Source organism: Chiloscyllium punctatum, chromosome 14, assembly GCF_047496795.1.
Source record: "Chiloscyllium punctatum isolate Juve2018m chromosome 14, sChiPun1.3, whole genome shotgun sequence".
Lineage (NCBI taxonomy): Eukaryota > Metazoa > Chordata > Chondrichthyes > Orectolobiformes > Hemiscylliidae > Chiloscyllium > Chiloscyllium punctatum.
This window is the reverse complement of record NC_092752.1, coordinates 2,444,774-2,462,315: the sequence shown is the minus strand read 5'-3', so window position 1 is coordinate 2,462,315 and position 17,542 is coordinate 2,444,774. Positions and strand designations below refer to the sequence as shown.

At 40.7% G+C, this 17,542-nt stretch overlaps 1 protein-coding gene across 4 annotated transcripts in view; it reads left to right on the top strand.

Annotated features, from left to right (window-relative positions):
* LOC140485543 (B-cell scaffold protein with ankyrin repeats-like) overlaps positions 1–17,542 on the top strand; it is a 309,357-nt gene that overhangs the window by 71,104 nt on the left and 220,711 nt on the right. For all 4 annotated transcript variants that reach the window (XM_072583754.1, XM_072583753.1, XM_072583755.1 and 1 more), the window contains one exon: positions 4,461–4,603. In XM_072583754.1, the coding sequence (XP_072439855.1) occupies positions 4,461–4,603 (143 nt within the window). The remainder of the gene's footprint in view (positions 1–4,460; positions 4,604–17,542) is intronic.

Below are 17,542 nucleotides of genomic sequence, written 5' to 3'. Positions count from 1 at the left end.
TAATTCAGTCTGCACTGACAATTGATACTGTCCTCTCTAGTTAACAACCAATCTTCTTTCGCTATTACGTTTGCAGAAGATTGATGCTGGAGCGAGTAAATTTGTAGATATATTGCTAATTGTTAACATATATTAGCTAGGAAAAAAATCTTAAAAGGCAAACCAGGTTAAAACGTAACGCGGCATATTGAGAAAAGGAACATTTCTTCCATTTAATCCATTCCACATTGCTCTACAGAAAATTTAACTCCTGTTTTTAACTTATTGAAATCAACATATTTTAATTTAGGAAACATGCAAGTAATTTCTGCACAGCAAAATTCCAAAAGCAACAATATGATAATGATCAAATAATCTGTTTTATGTAATGTTAATGAGGAATTAAATTTTAACCCAATTCAAATAAATTAATCAAACACCCGGGGAGGCTCCCCTGTTCTTCCTAGAAATTCTGGTCATGTGACCCACATCCATCTGGGAGGGCAGATATAATGTTGGGTTTAATCACATTTGAAAGATGGTACCTCCCAGGTTGCAGCAGTCAGTCAGTACTGACCTTCCAAAAGTACTGTGCTCCCTCAGTACTGACCGTCCAAAGTGCCACTCTGAGTGTGGCACTCCCTCAGTTTTGACCCTCTGACAATGCGACTCTTCCCCCAGTACTGATCCTCCGATAGTATAGTGCTCCCCCCAGTAGTAATCATCTGACAGTGTGGCACTCTCTCTGCTCTGATCCATTGACAGTGCAGCATTAACCCTACTGCGAATCCTCTTGCAAGGATGCCTACCTTGAAGAGGTTTTCCTCCTCTCTACAAGAATCTCAGGGAGTCCCTCTCCCACTGCAACTCCCAGGTCATTTACTCTATGCTACTTTCTCCCCACCCCCACCCTCCTATCACTTATCTCTCCACGCTTCAGGCTCTCTGCCTTTATTCCTGATGAAGGGCTTTTGCCCGAAACATCGATTTTACTGCTCCTCGGATGCTGCCTGAACTGCTGTGCTCTTCCAGCACCACTAATCCAGAAGCATTCCCTCAGCACTGACCCAAAAACATTGCAATACTCCCTCAGTACTGACCTTCTGACACTTACACTTACACTTACTTCTGTACTGTCTCTGAAACAGTGCAGCACTCTCTCAGTACAGACCCTATGACAATGTGGTGGACACTGTTTCAAATATTCAGAATCTGCAGTATTTTGCTTTTATTAATATTTTGTCTTCATATTTTACATTTAAACTCACACTAGGGTCAAAGAACAGGGTATATAACAAAGAAATGAGTGCAAAATCTAGGCTAACAGAAGTACTGAAAGAGTGCTGCACTTTTGGAGGGTCAGTACCAAGGGAGTACTGCAATGTCAACCAGCCAGTAGTGAAGGAACTCTATACTGGGTCGGAGGGGTCTCACTGAGGAGTGCTGCATTGTAGTGAGGACTGTACTGAGTCAGTGCCTCAGTGTCAGAGGGTCAGTATTGAGGGAGTGCCGCACTGTTGGAGCTTCAGTACTGACGGAGTGCTGCACTGTCGGAGGGTGAGCACTGAGGGAGTGCTGCACTGTCGGAACCTCAGTATGAGGAGTGACTCATTGTCAGAGCTTCGTGCTGGAGGATTATGGCACTGGAGAAGAGTCAGTACTGAGGGAGTACAATAATGTTGGAAAGTCAGAATGGAAGTAATACTGTAGTTGGTGGGTTAATACTGAGGGAGCACTGCCCTGTTAGACAGTTAGTACTGAGGGAATGCTGCCCTGTTGAAGATTCAAGATGCTGCTGTAGTATTCAGGATGCTGCCATTTCAGAGTGAGAACCTTCAACCCTTGCACATTGATAGAAAATAATCCACGGCAATATTTGAAGACAAGCAAAGGAGTTCATTAACAAAAACAATTGCTGAAGAAACTTAGCAGATCTGGAAGCATCTGCAAAGAAAAAGCAAAATTAATGTTTTGAGTCCATTGGGCCGAAACGTTGACTCTGCTTTGTCTCCCCAGATGCTGTTAGACCTGCTGAGTTTCTCCAGTAAGTCCTGTTTTTATTTCAGTATCCGCAATTCTTTGCTTCTTTGGTGGAGGATTCTGTGCTGTGTTCTGGCTAGTATTTATTCTCAACCAAAATCATTTAAACACATTAACTGGTCATCATCACACTCCTGTGATGATTTAGACTCCGCATCCAGGGAATTCATCCATCCTGCACCATTGTTATGGAAAGAATGTTATTGATAAAACAGCGAAAGATAATTGGGCCTGATATACTACCCTGCCGAACTCCTGCAGTTATAATCTTGGAGCTGAGATTATTGACCCACAAAAACCATAACTGTATTCCTTTATGCCAGGTAGACTCCAACCAGTTGAGAATTTCCTCCAATTCTTAGATTTGGTAGTGTTTCTTGAGGCCACATTTGGTCAAATGTGGCCTAGATGTCAAGGGCCATCACATTTACCTCCCCTCTGGAATTCAGCTCATTTGTTCTTGTTTGGACCAAGGCTGTAATGACGTCAGGAGTTGGGTGACTCTAGAGGAAATCATACTTGGCGTTATTGATTAGGTCATTGCAAGTTCTGTTTGATGGCCCTGTCAATTATGCCTTCCATCCATTTTGCTTATGAATTAGAGTAGACAGATGGGATAGTAATTGGCTGGATTAGACCTGCCTTGCTTTTTATAGACAATTTACACAGAGAAGGAAAAGCAGCAGCCTAACTTGCTGGTGTGCTTGACAGTGGACCTAATAAGGAAAGATAGATGCTTCAGAAACAAAAGATCATTCATTCCGAGATCCTGAAAAGTAATTCTCACATTGAGCATTCATTTTAAATCACAATGTTCATTGCTTGGTTCATTTGGAAAGTAGCTGCTCACTTGAGCCTTTCTGTAAGGTAGACTGCCCACTTTCCAAACATTACATTACAGCTTTACTGGGCATTTCCAAACTGTCCTTTGGAAAACTGTAAGATTCAGAGTAGTGTTTCTGAGATGTTGTATACCCATTGTAAATCTGACTCCAACTTTCCATTCTAAAGTGCCAAAGTTGTTTCACCAGCTTGTGATGAGCTCTGTAATGGAAACTTGGATTGTAACTGATGCAATGCAAAGACTCAATTACCAGAGTGAGTGATTTGTGGGAAAATCCAGTTCAGAGCTGCTCAAGTTTGCAATGTGTTACTCCTTATGAAAAGCCTAAACAGTTTTTCTTCTGAGCCACTTCAGTGTTAGGTTAACTAATGAAACTTGCACATATTTCCACAGCATTGGAGACAAATACCTGGATGAGTCAGGTAAGTAGTCAAGGGAAGACAGAAATAGGAGGATGCTATTCAGCCCCTAAAGCATGTTTTGTTATTTAATTAGATCATGCATGATCTGCATCTTAATTCCACCCATTCACCCTAGTTCCAAAAGCTTTAAGATGCTTGCCAAACAATGACCTATCAATTTCAGATTTCAAAATTCCAGCTGATTCTCCCCCCCCCCCCACCCCGTCTCAGCATTTTTGATGAAGTGAGTTCTATATTTTTACTCCTTTTTAATGATGTATTGTTTCCTGATCTCACTCTAGAACAGATTATCTCTATCTCTAACTAAATTTTTTAAAAAAAATCTTGCTTCCCTGGCCACTGGCAATGTCCAATGAAATATGTTTTGAACTTTGGTCACTGTTGTAATATGGGAAACACTGCTGCAAACCTTCAGTGAGTCGGGTCCCACAAACTGCAATGTGATAAGATCAGATATCTGTTTTTAGTGATTTTGGTTGAATGATAACTATTGAGTAGGGCTCTTTAGAGAAATCTCTCTTTCCTCCTCAAAATAATATCATTGGATCATTCACACCCATCAGAGAGGGCAAGCAGGACCTCTCCTCAAAAATGTAGTACTTCTGACAGTGCAGCATTCCTTCAGTCCTCCACTGGAGTGTCAGTTTGGATTGTGCACTGAAACTTGAATCCAGACACTGAGTTAGAGGGTTTTCTAAAGAGACATGGTTGCCACTGTTTAAAGGTTAGTCATGTAAAGAATAATAAGAAAATAAATCTTATACACAAAAATATTTTGTGGCATTTCCAGTTGTAGATTGGTTAGGATCACCACTGGAATATTGTGTCCACTTCTGGGCACACCACTTTAGGAAGAAAGTCAACACCTTGGAGAAGGTGCTGCACTGTTAAAGATGCTGTATTCGAAATTAGATATTGATATACTCTCCCTTCTGCCCTGTCAGGTGCAGATACAATGTAATAAATTGTAGGGCATTATCTGAAAGATGGTCTAATCAGTACCAATCGCTGTTTATGGGAGCTTGCTGTGTGCAGATCAGCTGCCATATTTCTTACAGTAGTGTTAACACTTCAGAAGTACTTCATGGGCTGAAAGCACTTTGGGATGTCCTGTGACTGTGGGAAGTGCTTTAGAAATTCAGTTCTCTCTGTTTACAGCAGTTCCTGTTTTACAGACCTCCCTGCTGGCCCAGTGACAATGAACCTTTATTGTGGAGGAGTAAGAATAGCCCAGGCTGAAGTTTTGTATTACACTCCAATGGAAGAAATTGAACGATTGCTAATAAGAACAGCTGATCCAATGGAATTCATCTGTCAGGTATGAAAAATACTGCCAATCAAAAGATGCTCCAAGAGGAAAATTGCACATATGTTCTTAAGTTGGTCCAATCTGAGGAAATTGGAACGTTTTCCTCAGATTGGACCAACTTATGAACATATGAATTAAAAGCATGAGGTCGGCCACTCAGCCCCTCGATCCTGCTTTGAGTCAGATTGCGGCTGTTCCTTTTTGATTACTCACACTATGGGTGGCATGGTGGCACAGTGGTTAGCACTGCTGCCTCATAGCGCCAGAGACCCAGGTTCAATTCCTGCCTCAGGCAACTCTCTGTGTGGAGTTTGCACATTCTCCCAGTGTCTGCATGGGTTTCCTCCAGGTGCTCCGGTTTCCTCCCACAGTCCAAAATATGTGCAGGTTAGGTGAATTGGTTATGCTAAATTGCCCATAGTGTTAAGTGAAGGGGTAAATGTAGGGTGGGTTGCTCTTCGGAGGGTCGGTGTGGATTTGTTGCACCAAAGCGCCTGTTTCCACACTGAGTAATCTAATCTAATCATTCCCCCGATGCTCAATAACTTTTCAGCTCGCTCCCTTTAAAATATCCAAGGATTCTGCTTCCATTGTCACATGTGTCTGTTCCAAAGACACTCAACCATCTGAGGAAAAAAAATACTCCACACCTCTGTCTTAACTTGGCCACTTATTTTTAAACAGTGACTTCTAGTTCTAGAATCTTTCATGATACCATCTCTCCACATCCTACATATTTCAATCAAGTGATTTCTTACTCTTCTAAACTCCATTGGATACAAGCCCAGCCTGTTCAACCTTTCTTTATAAGAACATGCACCCGGCCTAGCTATGAGTCTAATAAATATTCCCTGAACTGTATCCAATGCATCTTCATTCTTCATTAAATAAAGAAACCAATTTTGTACAGTTATACTCCAGATGTGGTCTAACCAAAATTGGCTCAATATAGTAAAGAACTTTCTCATTAGAAGAAACACCAAATGTAAATAAGTTTCTGGGACCAGATGCAAATTTCCAACTAGACACCACATTTCAAATCCCTGGAGGAGATGCAGAGAAAACTTGTTAAAATTGGGGAAAGGGATTTTATTTACATAGTGAGACTGAAGAAACTAGGATTGCTGTCATAGTCACACTGCACAGAAACGGACACTTCAGTCCAACCAGTCCATGCCAAACGTAATCCCAAACTAAACTAGTCCCACCTGACAGCTCCTGGCACATATCCATCCAAAACTTTCCTATTCATGTACTTATCCAATTGTCTTTTAAACGTTGTAATTGTACCCACATACACCACTTCCTCAGGAAGTTCATTCCACTCGCGAACCACCCTGTGTAAAAAAAAAGTTTGCCTCCATGTCTTTTTAAAATCTCTCTCCTGTCACCTTAAAAATGTACCCCCTTGTCTTGGAATCCTCCAAACAATATCCTTCCTATAACTGGTCGACCAGACTGGACACAGTGTTCCAGAAGAGGTCTCACCAATGTCTTGTTTAACCTCAATGTGACTTACCGACTCCTATAACTCAAAGGACTGAACAATGAAAGTAAGCATGCCAAATGCCATTTTCACCACCTTGTCTAAAAGTGAGGCAAACATCAAAGAATTATATACCTGAACCCCTAGGTCTCTCAGTTCTACAACACTAGCCAAAGCCCTACCATTATTTTTTATAAGCCCTAACTTTGTTTGTTGTGCCAAAATGCAATACCTTGCATTTATCCAGATTGAACTCCATCTGCCATTTTTCAGCCCATTGACCCATTTGATCAAGATTTCTTTGTAATCTTCAATATACATTTGGTATTCACGTCCAAATCATTTATATAAATGACAAACAAAAGAGGACCTAGAACTGATCCTTGCTGAGCACCGCTGGTCACAGGCCTCCAGGCTGAAAAACAACCCTCCACCACCACTCTCTACCTCCTGCTATTAAGCCAATTATGTATCCAATTTGCAAGCTCAACCTGAATCCCATGTGACCTAACTTAACTTATTAGTCTGCTGTGCAAAACCTTGTCAAAGGGTTTACTAAAGTCCAAGTAAACAGTGTCTACTGTTTTGCCCCGTCAATCTTTTGGTAACTTCCTCAAAAAACTCAATCAAGTTGATGAGATGTGATTTTCCCTATAGAAAGTTCAGTAACGAGTTCTAAAAATAGAATCAGGAATTTTGGGCCTGCTTCAACATTCAGTATGATCACGGCTAATTGTTCATATTCCCTGCCTGGTCCCCATGTTCTTGATTCATTTCGAGTCCAAAAATCTAACTGCCTCAGAATAGAATAATTTCCAAAAATTAGTATCCACATATATTTAGATTAGAGACTTCCAAAGATTCACCACTTCTGAGTGAATAAATTTCTCCTCCTCTCAGCTCTACATAGCCAACTCCTTATTCTGAGACTGTAGCCAGGATTGTTGATTGTGGAAATCCCTCTCAGCATCGACCCTCTCAAACCCTCTGAGATTTTTATATATTTCATTGAGATTGCTTCTGCCTCTGATTCTTTCAGAAGCAGTTGTAGCACCTCTCAAAATCAGTACAAAGGGGTATGATTTAGTTGCCATTACAGAAACATGATTGCAGGATGGTGATGACTGCAAATTAAATATCCAAGGGTATCAGGTAATTAGGAAGGATAGGCAGGAAGGTGGGGTCGCACTCTTAATTAAGGATGAGAATCCTTAATTAGAATCTAAGCAGCAAAATGTTGAATCCATTTGGGTAGAGATCAGGAATAGTAAGGGGAAGAAGTCACTGGTGGGAGTAGTCTAAAGGCCATCCCATAATAATGCTAAAGTGGCACAGGCAATCAATTAAGAAATATCTGACAAATGTAAGAATGGAACGGCAGTAGTCACGAGGGACTTTAACATGCACGTTGATTGGCCGAATCAAGTCAGTCGGGGCAGTCTTGAAGTGGAGTTCATAGAACTCCTCTAATAACTTTCTTGAACAGCTTGTTACCGAACCTACAAGGAAGCATGCAATCTTAGATCTGGTCCTGTGGAATAAGACAGGTAAAATTGATGATCTCCTAGTTTAGGATCCTCTTGGAAAGAGTGATCATAGTATGATTGAATTTCGGATACAAATGGAGGGTGAAATACTATCGTCTAAAACCAGGGTGTTGTGCTTAAACAAGGGAGACTATAATGGGATGAGGAAGGAGTTGGCTAGATTAGACTGGGAACAGAAGTTATATTGTTGAACAGTTGAGGAACAGTGGTAGACTTTCAAAGAGATTTTTCACAGTGCTCAAGAAAAGTATATTCCAGTCAAAAACAAGGATAGCAAAGGTAGGAAGAGCCAGCCTTGGATAACCAAGGAAATAAAGGAAGGCATCCAGTTAAAAACTCAGGCTTACAAGGTAGCCAAGAATATTGGGAAACAGGAAAATTAATAAAACTTTAAAAAGCAACAAAGAACCATGAAGCAAGCAATAAAAAAAGAAATGATAGATTATGAAGGCAAGCCAGCACAGAATATAAAAACAGGTTGGAAAAGTTTTTATAAATATATAAAATGGAAAAGAGTGGCTAAAGTGGATGTAGGCCCCTTGCAGGATGAGAAGGGGGAATTAATGTTGGGTAATGCTGAAATGGATGAGGCCTTGAGTAACCACTTTGAGTCAGTGGAAGATATGTCTAACATGCCAAAGAATGATGTTAAGGATATGATGGGAGATGAGGACCTCAATTCAGTTGTTATCACTAAAGGGGTAGTGTTGAGGAAACTTGAGGGTCTAAGGGTAGATAAGTCCCCTGGTCCTAATGGAATGCATCCCGGGGTGCTGAAAGAAATGGTGGAAGTTGTAGTAGATGCGTTAGTGGTAATTTGCCAAAATAGACTGGACTCCAGACAGGTCCCAGCAGACTGGAAGACAGTGAATGTCACGCCACTGTTTAAATAAGGGTGTAGGCAAAAGGCAGTTAACTATAGACCAGTTCACTTAACATCTGTAGTCAGAAAAATGCTGGATGCTATCATTAAAGAAGCAATAGTGTGACACCTCGATGGAATGGGTTCCATCCGACAGTTGCAGCATGGATTTAGGAAGGGAAGGTTGTGTTTGATAAACTTCTTGAAGTTCTTTTGAGGATGTGGCAAGTGCTATGGATGGAGGGGAACAGGTGGATGTTGTGTATTTGGATTTTCAGAAGGTGTTTGATAGGGTGCCACGTAATAGACTCCTCCATAAGGTAAAAATACATGGAGTTGTGGGAAATGTACTAGAATGGATAGAGGACTGGTTAACCAGTAGAAAGCAGAGAATTGGGATAAATGGGTGTTTCTCTGGTTGGAGATCAGTGGTGAGCAGGATGCCGTAAGAGTCAGTGTTGGGCCTGCAACTGTTGATATACAAATGACTTGGAAGAGGAGACAAAGTGTAACGTGTCCAAGTTTGCTGATGACACTAAATTGAATGGAAAGGCAAACTGTGCAGAGGATTTGGAGGGTCTGCAGAGAGATTTAGATAGCTTAAGTGACTGGGCTAAGGTTTGGAGGATGGAGTACAATGTTGATAAATGTGAGGTTATCCACTTTGGAAATAAAAATAGTAGGTCAGGGTATTATTTAAATAATGAAAGATTGAAGCATGCTGTTGTAAGAGGGACTTAGAAATACTTGTACATGGATCACTAAAATTGGATTTGCAGGTGCAACAGGTAATCAGGAAGGCAAACAGAAGGCTTTCTTTGCTAGAGGGATTGAATTTAGGAGCAAGGAGGTTATGCTGCAATTGGACAAGGTGTTGGTGAGGTGACACCTGGAGTATTTTGCGCAGTTCTGGCCTCCTTACTTGAGGAACGATATACTGGCTTTGGAGGTGGTGAAAAGAGGTTCACCAGGTTGATTCCGGAGATGAGGGACTTACCCTGTGAGCACAGGTTGAGCCACTTGGGACTGTATTCGCTATAATTTAGAAGAATGAGAGGGGTTCTTTATAGAAACCTATGAAATTATGAGAGATAGATAAGATAGAGGTAGGCAAGGTATTTCTGGTGGGTCAGACTAGGACTAGGGGACATGGCCTCAAGATTAGGGAGAGTAGATTTAGGACAAAGATGAGGAGGAACTGATTTTCCCAGAGAGTAGTGAGTCTATGGAATTCTCTGCCTAAGGAAGCAGTACAGGCAGCTTCATTAAATATATTCAAGCCACAGTTGGATGGGTTTTTGCATGGTAGGTGAATTAAGGGTTATGGGGATAACACAGGTAGGAGTTGAGACAATGGATAGATCAACCATGATTGTAATGAATGGCGGAGAAGGCTTGACAGGTCATATAGCCTACTCCTGCTTCTATTACTATGAACCTAAGCTAAGGGAAGGTGACTAAAGCAGTATTCTTACTTGGGATGTTCAACTTTGAGTTTTGATTAAGTAACAAGAAGCTGTTTCCATTAGTGGGATCATGGTAATTAGAAGGCACTAATTCAAGTTAATTGACCAAAAATATAGGAAGATGAGAATTGTTTTTTATGCAATGAATTGTTATAATCTGGAATGTTCTGCCCGAAAAGACAGTGGAAGCAGATTCAATAATAATTTTCAAAGCAGAATAGGATAAATGCTTTAAAAAGAAAAAGAAATGCAAGGCTGTTGATAATGAGTAGGGGGAGTGGATTGTTTGTCTCGATCTTATATTGAGTTATCCATGGTGTCCTGGCCAATATTTGTGTTTCAATCAGACCTGCAAAAGCATGTTATCTGATTATTACCACATTGCAGTTGTTGAGAGCTTGCTGTGTGCAAATTGGCTGCTGTGTTCCCTATGAAAGTGACCATTCTTCAAAAACATATTTCAACACAACAACTGAATATCCCAGATGCGGGAAATCTTAAATGAAATCAGTATGGTCATCAACCTGAAACATTAACTGTTTCCTGCCATGGTGGCTGCCTGACCTGCTATGTGTTTCCCATGTTCATTTTCTTCAAAAAAGGATTTCTTTAAAATATAAAGCACTTGGTGTATCATGAAGTCAAGAAAGGTTTTACAGAAATACAAGTTTTTTTGTAAAAACGCAGGACAGGCAAAATGCTCCCTTGCATTGTAAATTCCATGAACTCAACATAGAAAAATGTACCATCACTGAAAGATAATTTGATACGGAAGTGAAGTTTTAAGGAAGTCTACGCTAATGTAGTTAAATGTAGTACAGAAAGAAACAATGAATCATTTTGTTTGTGGTGTTATTCTGTTTAGGTGGTTTTATCTATATGCATATGTGGTGATGGAACAAATATGTAGAGTGAAGGGACCGAGATTGCAAATAATTGATTGAGTTGTTTTTTCATTGGATACTTTATATTTTAAACTCACTATTTCTAGCTCAGCTAAGGTGCAGCATCAGTGTATTTTCAAACAAAGCTACATTGTTCATGGGACTTTTTTTCCCGTGTTTGGTTATGTGAGTCTGGTTTATACTGATGCTCACTATGCTTAGTAATTTAAGCCAAGGTGTGGATTTGAGTCTAGTGGCAAATATGTCCAATGTCTATCTCAGTGAGAAATTAAGCTGAGAGATAATTTAATCTACTGTATGTAAATTTCATAGTATTGTATATGAAAGAGTGATTTTATCCCTTCATTCCTCCTCAAGACCAGACAAGACTCGGTTTCTTTGTGCAAACATTTATTCATGCAGACATGGGAGGTGTGCACAACAAAGGTGACACACCGATCAAACTTGATAACAAAAATAATGGTCTTATAGTATTTCTAAAGATAACATGTTTCGAATCAAAAGGTTTCAGATTTACTTATCCATATTTGTTAACATAGAATGTAGACTAAGTTAGAAGACATGACTATATTATCTAATCATATTCAAACCTGCACAAGTGATTATGTAATCCAATCATAATGTATTCACTTCTTGTAAGTACTATTTGTGATTAATAAAAAACCGATCCTGTCCTTTTCCTCCTTTTCAGTTTAGCGCAGAAGGAGCCAGTTGGCCTTTGAAAAAGTTATCTTATTGGTTCCACTCCATCTTGCATAATAGCCTTATATATATTTTTCTTTTCAAATGTTTACACAATTCCCTAACATGACTTATGAACATCCTTTAAGTGAGACCAGTATTGTAATGTACATAACAAGATCCCCCAAACAGCAATGAAATCGTGACAATTATGTTTTTCTACAATCTTAGTTCAGGGAGAAATATTGGCCCCAAGACGTTGGGAGAAAACATATATGTTACATACATATACACAATATCTAGAGGACTGGAGTATAAGGGAGTAGACTTTATGCTGCAGTTACGTACAACCCTGGCTAGAACCCACTTGAAGTGATATAGGCAAATCTGGGCAGTACACCCAAGGAAGGAGATATCCTCCTATGAGGGAGTACAACGTGGCTTTACAAGAATTATCCCTGGACTTCAAGGGTTAAGTTTTGATGTGAGACTAGACAAATTAGGCCTGTTTCTCTAGAATTTAGATGGTTAATGTGTGATCTGATCAAAGTCTTCAACATATTAACTGGAAAAGACAGAGTAGATGAAGAGAAACTATTTCTACTGGTTGCAGATTCTAGAACTAGGTGATAGTCTAAAAATTAGGGCCAAACCATTCAGAATCACGCAGAGTCCTAGAGTCATACAGCACAGAAACAGACCCTTCAGTCCAATTCATCCATGTTGACCAAGTTTCCCAAACTAAACTCGTCCCACTTGCCTGCATTTGGCCCATATCCCTCTAAACCTTTCCCATTCAAGTACCTACCCAAATGTCTTAAGTGTTGTAATTGTACCTGCAACTACCACTTCCTCTGGCAGTTTATTTCACATATGGACCATTTTCTCTATAAAAAAAAAGCTACCCCTTAGGTCCATAGACAATAGGTGCAGGAGTAGGCCATTCAGCCCTTCGAGCCAGCACCACCATTCATTATGATCATGGCTGATCATCCACAATCAGTATCCTGTTCCTGCCTTGTCACCCACAGCCCTTGATTCCACTATCTTTAAGAGCTCTATTCATTTCTTTCTTGAAATTATCCAGAGACTTAGCCTCCACTACCTTCTGGGGCAGAGTATTCTGTATGTCCACCACTCTCTGGATGAAGAAGCGTCTCCTCAACTCTATTCTAAATGGCCTACTCCTTATTTTTGAACTGTGTCCTCTGGTTCTGGACTCACCCATCAGCAGAAAGGTGCTTCCTGCCTCCAGATTATCCAATCCTTCAATAACCTTATACGTCTCAATCAGATCCCCTCTCATCCTTCTAAACTCAAGTGTATATGAGCCCAGGTGCTCCAATCTTTCAACATATGATAGTCCCATCACTCCAGGGATTGACCTCATGAACCTACACTGCACTCTCTCAATTGCCAGAATGTCCTTCCTCAAATTTGAAGACCAAAACTGCACACAATACTCCAGCTGTTGTCTCACCAGGGCACTGTACAGCTGCAGAAGAACCTTTTTGCTCCTATACTCAATTCCTCTTGTTATGAAGGCCAGCATGCCATTAGCTTTCTTCACTGCCTGCTGTACCTGCGTGCTTGCTTTCATTGACTGATGTACAAGAACACCCGTTTATATCTTCCTTTTCTCACCTTAAAAATGTGCCCCCTAGTTTTAAACTGCCCCACCCTAAGGAAAAGACCTTTGCTATTCACTGTTTCTGTGTCCCTCAATTTTATAAACCTCTATAAGGTCACCTCTCAACTTCCTATGCTCCAATGAAAAAATCTCAGCCTATCCAGCCTCTCCCTTTAATTCAAACCCACCAGTCCTGGCAACATACTGGCAAATCTTTTCTGAACCCCATTCAATTTAATAATATCGTTCCTATGGCAGGGCAACCAGACCTGCACTCAGTACTGCAAAAGCGGTCTCACCAACGTCCTGCACAACTTCGGTATAAAGTCCCAACTCTGAAACTCAGTGGTCTGAGCAATGAAGGCAAGTTTGCTAAACACTTTCTCCACACAAAGTGTGACAGATGTTTGGAATTCTCTTCCACAAACAGCAGTTGATGCTAGATGAGTTATTAGTTTTAAATCTGAAGTAGGTAAATTTTTGTTTAGCAAGAATATTAAGGGATATGGGCCAAAGACAGGTGTATGACGTTATATCACAGATCAGCCATGATTTCATTGAATGGTGGAACAGACTCAAGGGGCTGAATGGCCTACTTCAGTTACTATGCAGGGGAAGCATAGTTCCCTTGCTATGCTTCAAAATTGTACCAAAGAATCTTTTCATATCCACCTGAGAGGACAGCAGTTGGGATTTCATGTCTCATCAGAGTATCATAGTTTTATAACTTGAATTTGAAAAGTAATTAAAATGGATATGAATCTGTCTTGAAACATTTAGAGAATAAGTAAAAGGTATCACAAAAATGCAGGTTTCTTAAAGAAGTAATTCCTGCATTTTTCTTAATCAAAATTCAATTTCCTGGTTTTCTTTGAAACTAATAAAAATGTGAAAACAAAAAAAACTAGGAGAAAGTAGAAAATATTAAGAAAGCATATGGTGTTTTGTCTTTCATTAACAGGGGGATTGAGTTTAAGAGCCATGACATCTTGTTGCAACTCTATAAAACTTTGGTTAGACCGCACTTGGAATACTGTATCCAGTTCTGGTTGCCCTATTATAGGAAAAATGTGGATGCTTTGGAGAGGGTTCAGAGGAGGTTTACCAGAATGCTGCCTGGAATGGGGGGCTTATCTTATGAAGAGAGGTTGACTGAGCTCAGACTTTTTTCATTGGGGAGAAAAGAAGGAAGAGAGGGGACCTAATTGAGGTGTACAAGATAATGAGGGGCATAGATAGAGTTTATAGTCAGAGACTTTTTTTCCCAGGGCAGAAATTGTTAACACGAGGGGTCATAGTTTTAAGCTGTTTGGTGAAAAGTATAGAGGGGATGTCATAGGCGGGTTCTTTACGCAGAGAGTTGTGGGAGCATGGACTGCGTTGCCAGCAGCAGTGTGGAAGTGAGGTCATTGGGGATATTTAAGAGACTGCTGGACATGCATATGGTCACAGAAATTTGAGGGTTCGTACATTAGATTTGCCTTCATGAGGATCAATGGTCAGCACAACATCGTGGGCTGAAGGGCCTGTTCTGTGCTGTACTGTTCTATGTTCTATTAGCAGAAAAATTCAGCAGGTTTACTCCAGGAAATCTCTCCCACTGCTGTAAGTTAAAATTATCCCTTCAATATATCTTTATAAACATGAAATTCAGTACTAAGTTAGGCAAATTGAATCAGTTCATCTTAAATCCAATAGTAAAATTTTTATATTCTATTCGATTATCTTGGAGATTAGAGGAAGGAGATTCTGCAACTGTAAAACCTCAAATAGAATATTATCCGTATCACTGACACATACATTAATATATTTTGGTGACTACAGCTTTCAATATTGGCCAGAAGTGATTTTTTTCATAGATTAAATTACTCATGAACTGATAAAGTTAATGAATACAGCACTGAGATGGCTTCACCTTGATGTATGGACATCACACTTTATGTGAATGGCTAATTGGACTAATTTATTTGGCTATTAGGACAATTCCCTTAACCTTTCACACACTAGAATCCCAAAGACAGCAAACTGTCAATATCCCTTTTAGCCATGTGTTGACACCCACTTATAGTAATAGATAAACTTGCCAGAAGTAGTTGAAAGATTTCTTGATGACTGTATGAATTACAGCAGAACTACTTTGTCAATGAACGTGAACCTTCCTGTCAAGAGGGTTGTGCTTACCAGTCTCTTGTTGACAGTTTCCACCTTCCCACATATTCTGATTTGAGAGTGCATCATCTGTTAGGAAGAGAAATAACTTGCATTTCTAAAGCAAAATGTTTTGCATCCATTTGGAGTGTAACTACTGTTGTCATATCGTACACATAATGCATAGCACAGAAATAAACCATTCAGCCCAACTAATCTTTGCAAATGTTTGTGCTGTACACCATAAGCCATAAGATCATCAGAAATTATGGGTGGCACAGTGGTTAGCATTGTTGCCTCACTGCGCCAGAGACCTGGGTTCAATTCCCACCTCAGGTGACTGATTGTATGGAGTTTGCACATTCTCCCCGTGTCTGCATGGGTTTCCTCTGGGTGCTCCGGTTTCTTCCCACAGTCCAAAAATGTGCAGGTCAGGTGAATTGGCCATGCTAAATTGCCCATAGTGTTAGGTGAAGGGGTGAAATGTAAGGGAATGGGTCTGGGTCGGCAGGTCAGTGTGGACTTGTTGGGCCAAAGGGCCTGTTTCCACACTGTAAGTAATCTAAAACACGAACATGCTTTCTTTTCTTTTGTAAATTTGTCTCCTTTTTTTCCAATATGTTGCTCATTTTTTGGCTTTATCTTTTAGCATAATGGTACAAATTCCAATTCTCTGTGATGTCTCCTTTAGTTTTCAAATCATGGAGTGGAAAAGTTAGAGTCAATCTGACTCGGTAATTCAACATTGCAGACCATAGTTTTAAATTTACCTTTTTTTTCTTTACAGGAGCTCTCTTAACAGCTCTGAAAATTCACTTAATGTCATCTTCACATTTCTGGTTTCATGTTTAGCCATAGGCTAAAGTAAAAGCAAGTTACAGCAAAGGTAGAGGTCACGTGACTGAGGTGTGCCAGCCATTGCACTATGCAACAGTTGTATTTCTTCAAACATCCCTTCCCTGATTCTCCTTCTCTATCCATGGAGATCATACTAAAGCCTCTCCCATTATCATCGTTACACTGCACTTTCTGCATTAAAACATGACACACAATGTTACATTTGACTTGATCTGCCTGAGAAGGGAAATGTTTCTTGATTAGGCATGAGTTAAGAATGTTACGGGGCCAAGATGGCGGCGTCCCAGCAAGTCTGAGTCTATAGTGCTCCTCCTAAGGCTTGGGCAAAGTGGGTCACCCACCCCCACCACACTCACCAAATCATTTAAAATAGTTTTTACTTAATGTAATTAGTTGCTCAGTACTGAATTTAAACAATTTAATCTCCAGTAAAAATGACTAAAGGGAGCCCACAGTTCTCAGTGGCAGGAACCCCTCCCCCATCCTCTCCAGCTGCAACAGAGGCATCCGCAGCCGCCCCGGGGGACTTACCTATGGTGGCAAGCCTCGTGGAAATAATCTCTAAACTCGATGCGAAGATTGACACCTTCATCGAAGAGTCCGGGAGCTGATGGGACTCACTCTCGGCCGCGCTACAAAAGTACAACCGAGACATCAAGGAAATTGAGTGCCGAGTCAGAGGGGCGGAGCTAAAGACCGTGACCTCCAAGACTACAGCAGAATCGGCCCATGGATCCCGTCCGGACTCTCGAACAGCGAGTCCAGACCTTAGAACAGTGGCTTCCACAGCTTTTAAATCTGGAAGCTGGATCAGGCCAGGTAAGGGTGGAATGGGCCTACCAGGTTGCAATACGTGACCCGGCTCGAACCTGCGCCCCCGCCCGGTCCTGTTCCAGCTGCCGAGCTAAAGGAGAGGCAGATGCTTTTAGAAGCTTCCAGAAATCTTGTGAAAGATCCTCAAACCATGATTTATAAAGGATCCAAGATTGTTATTCCAGGACTTTTCCCCAGCTCTGGTCCGAAAGAGGAAGGTGTTTGATGAAGCAAAGAAGTGTTTAAGGGACTTAAATATTCAGTACTCCTTGCGCTACCCAGCAACGCTACGTTTTAACCATGAAGTGTCCGTGTATAACTTCGGATCGCCGGAAAAGGCCAAGGAATATTTGGACTCTCTTAGATAAATTGTAAGAGTTAATTGATGTTGTTTTGCTCTTCCCCCACGCCCCCCCCCCCCCCCCACTCTGGTTTACACCTCCCTTTCTTTTTATATTAATCTCTTTTTTCAACCTTACTGTTTAATATTATCTTCGGGGGGTGGGGAGAGGGATTTATTTATTTGTTCTCTACTTAGCGATTTTCTCCCTT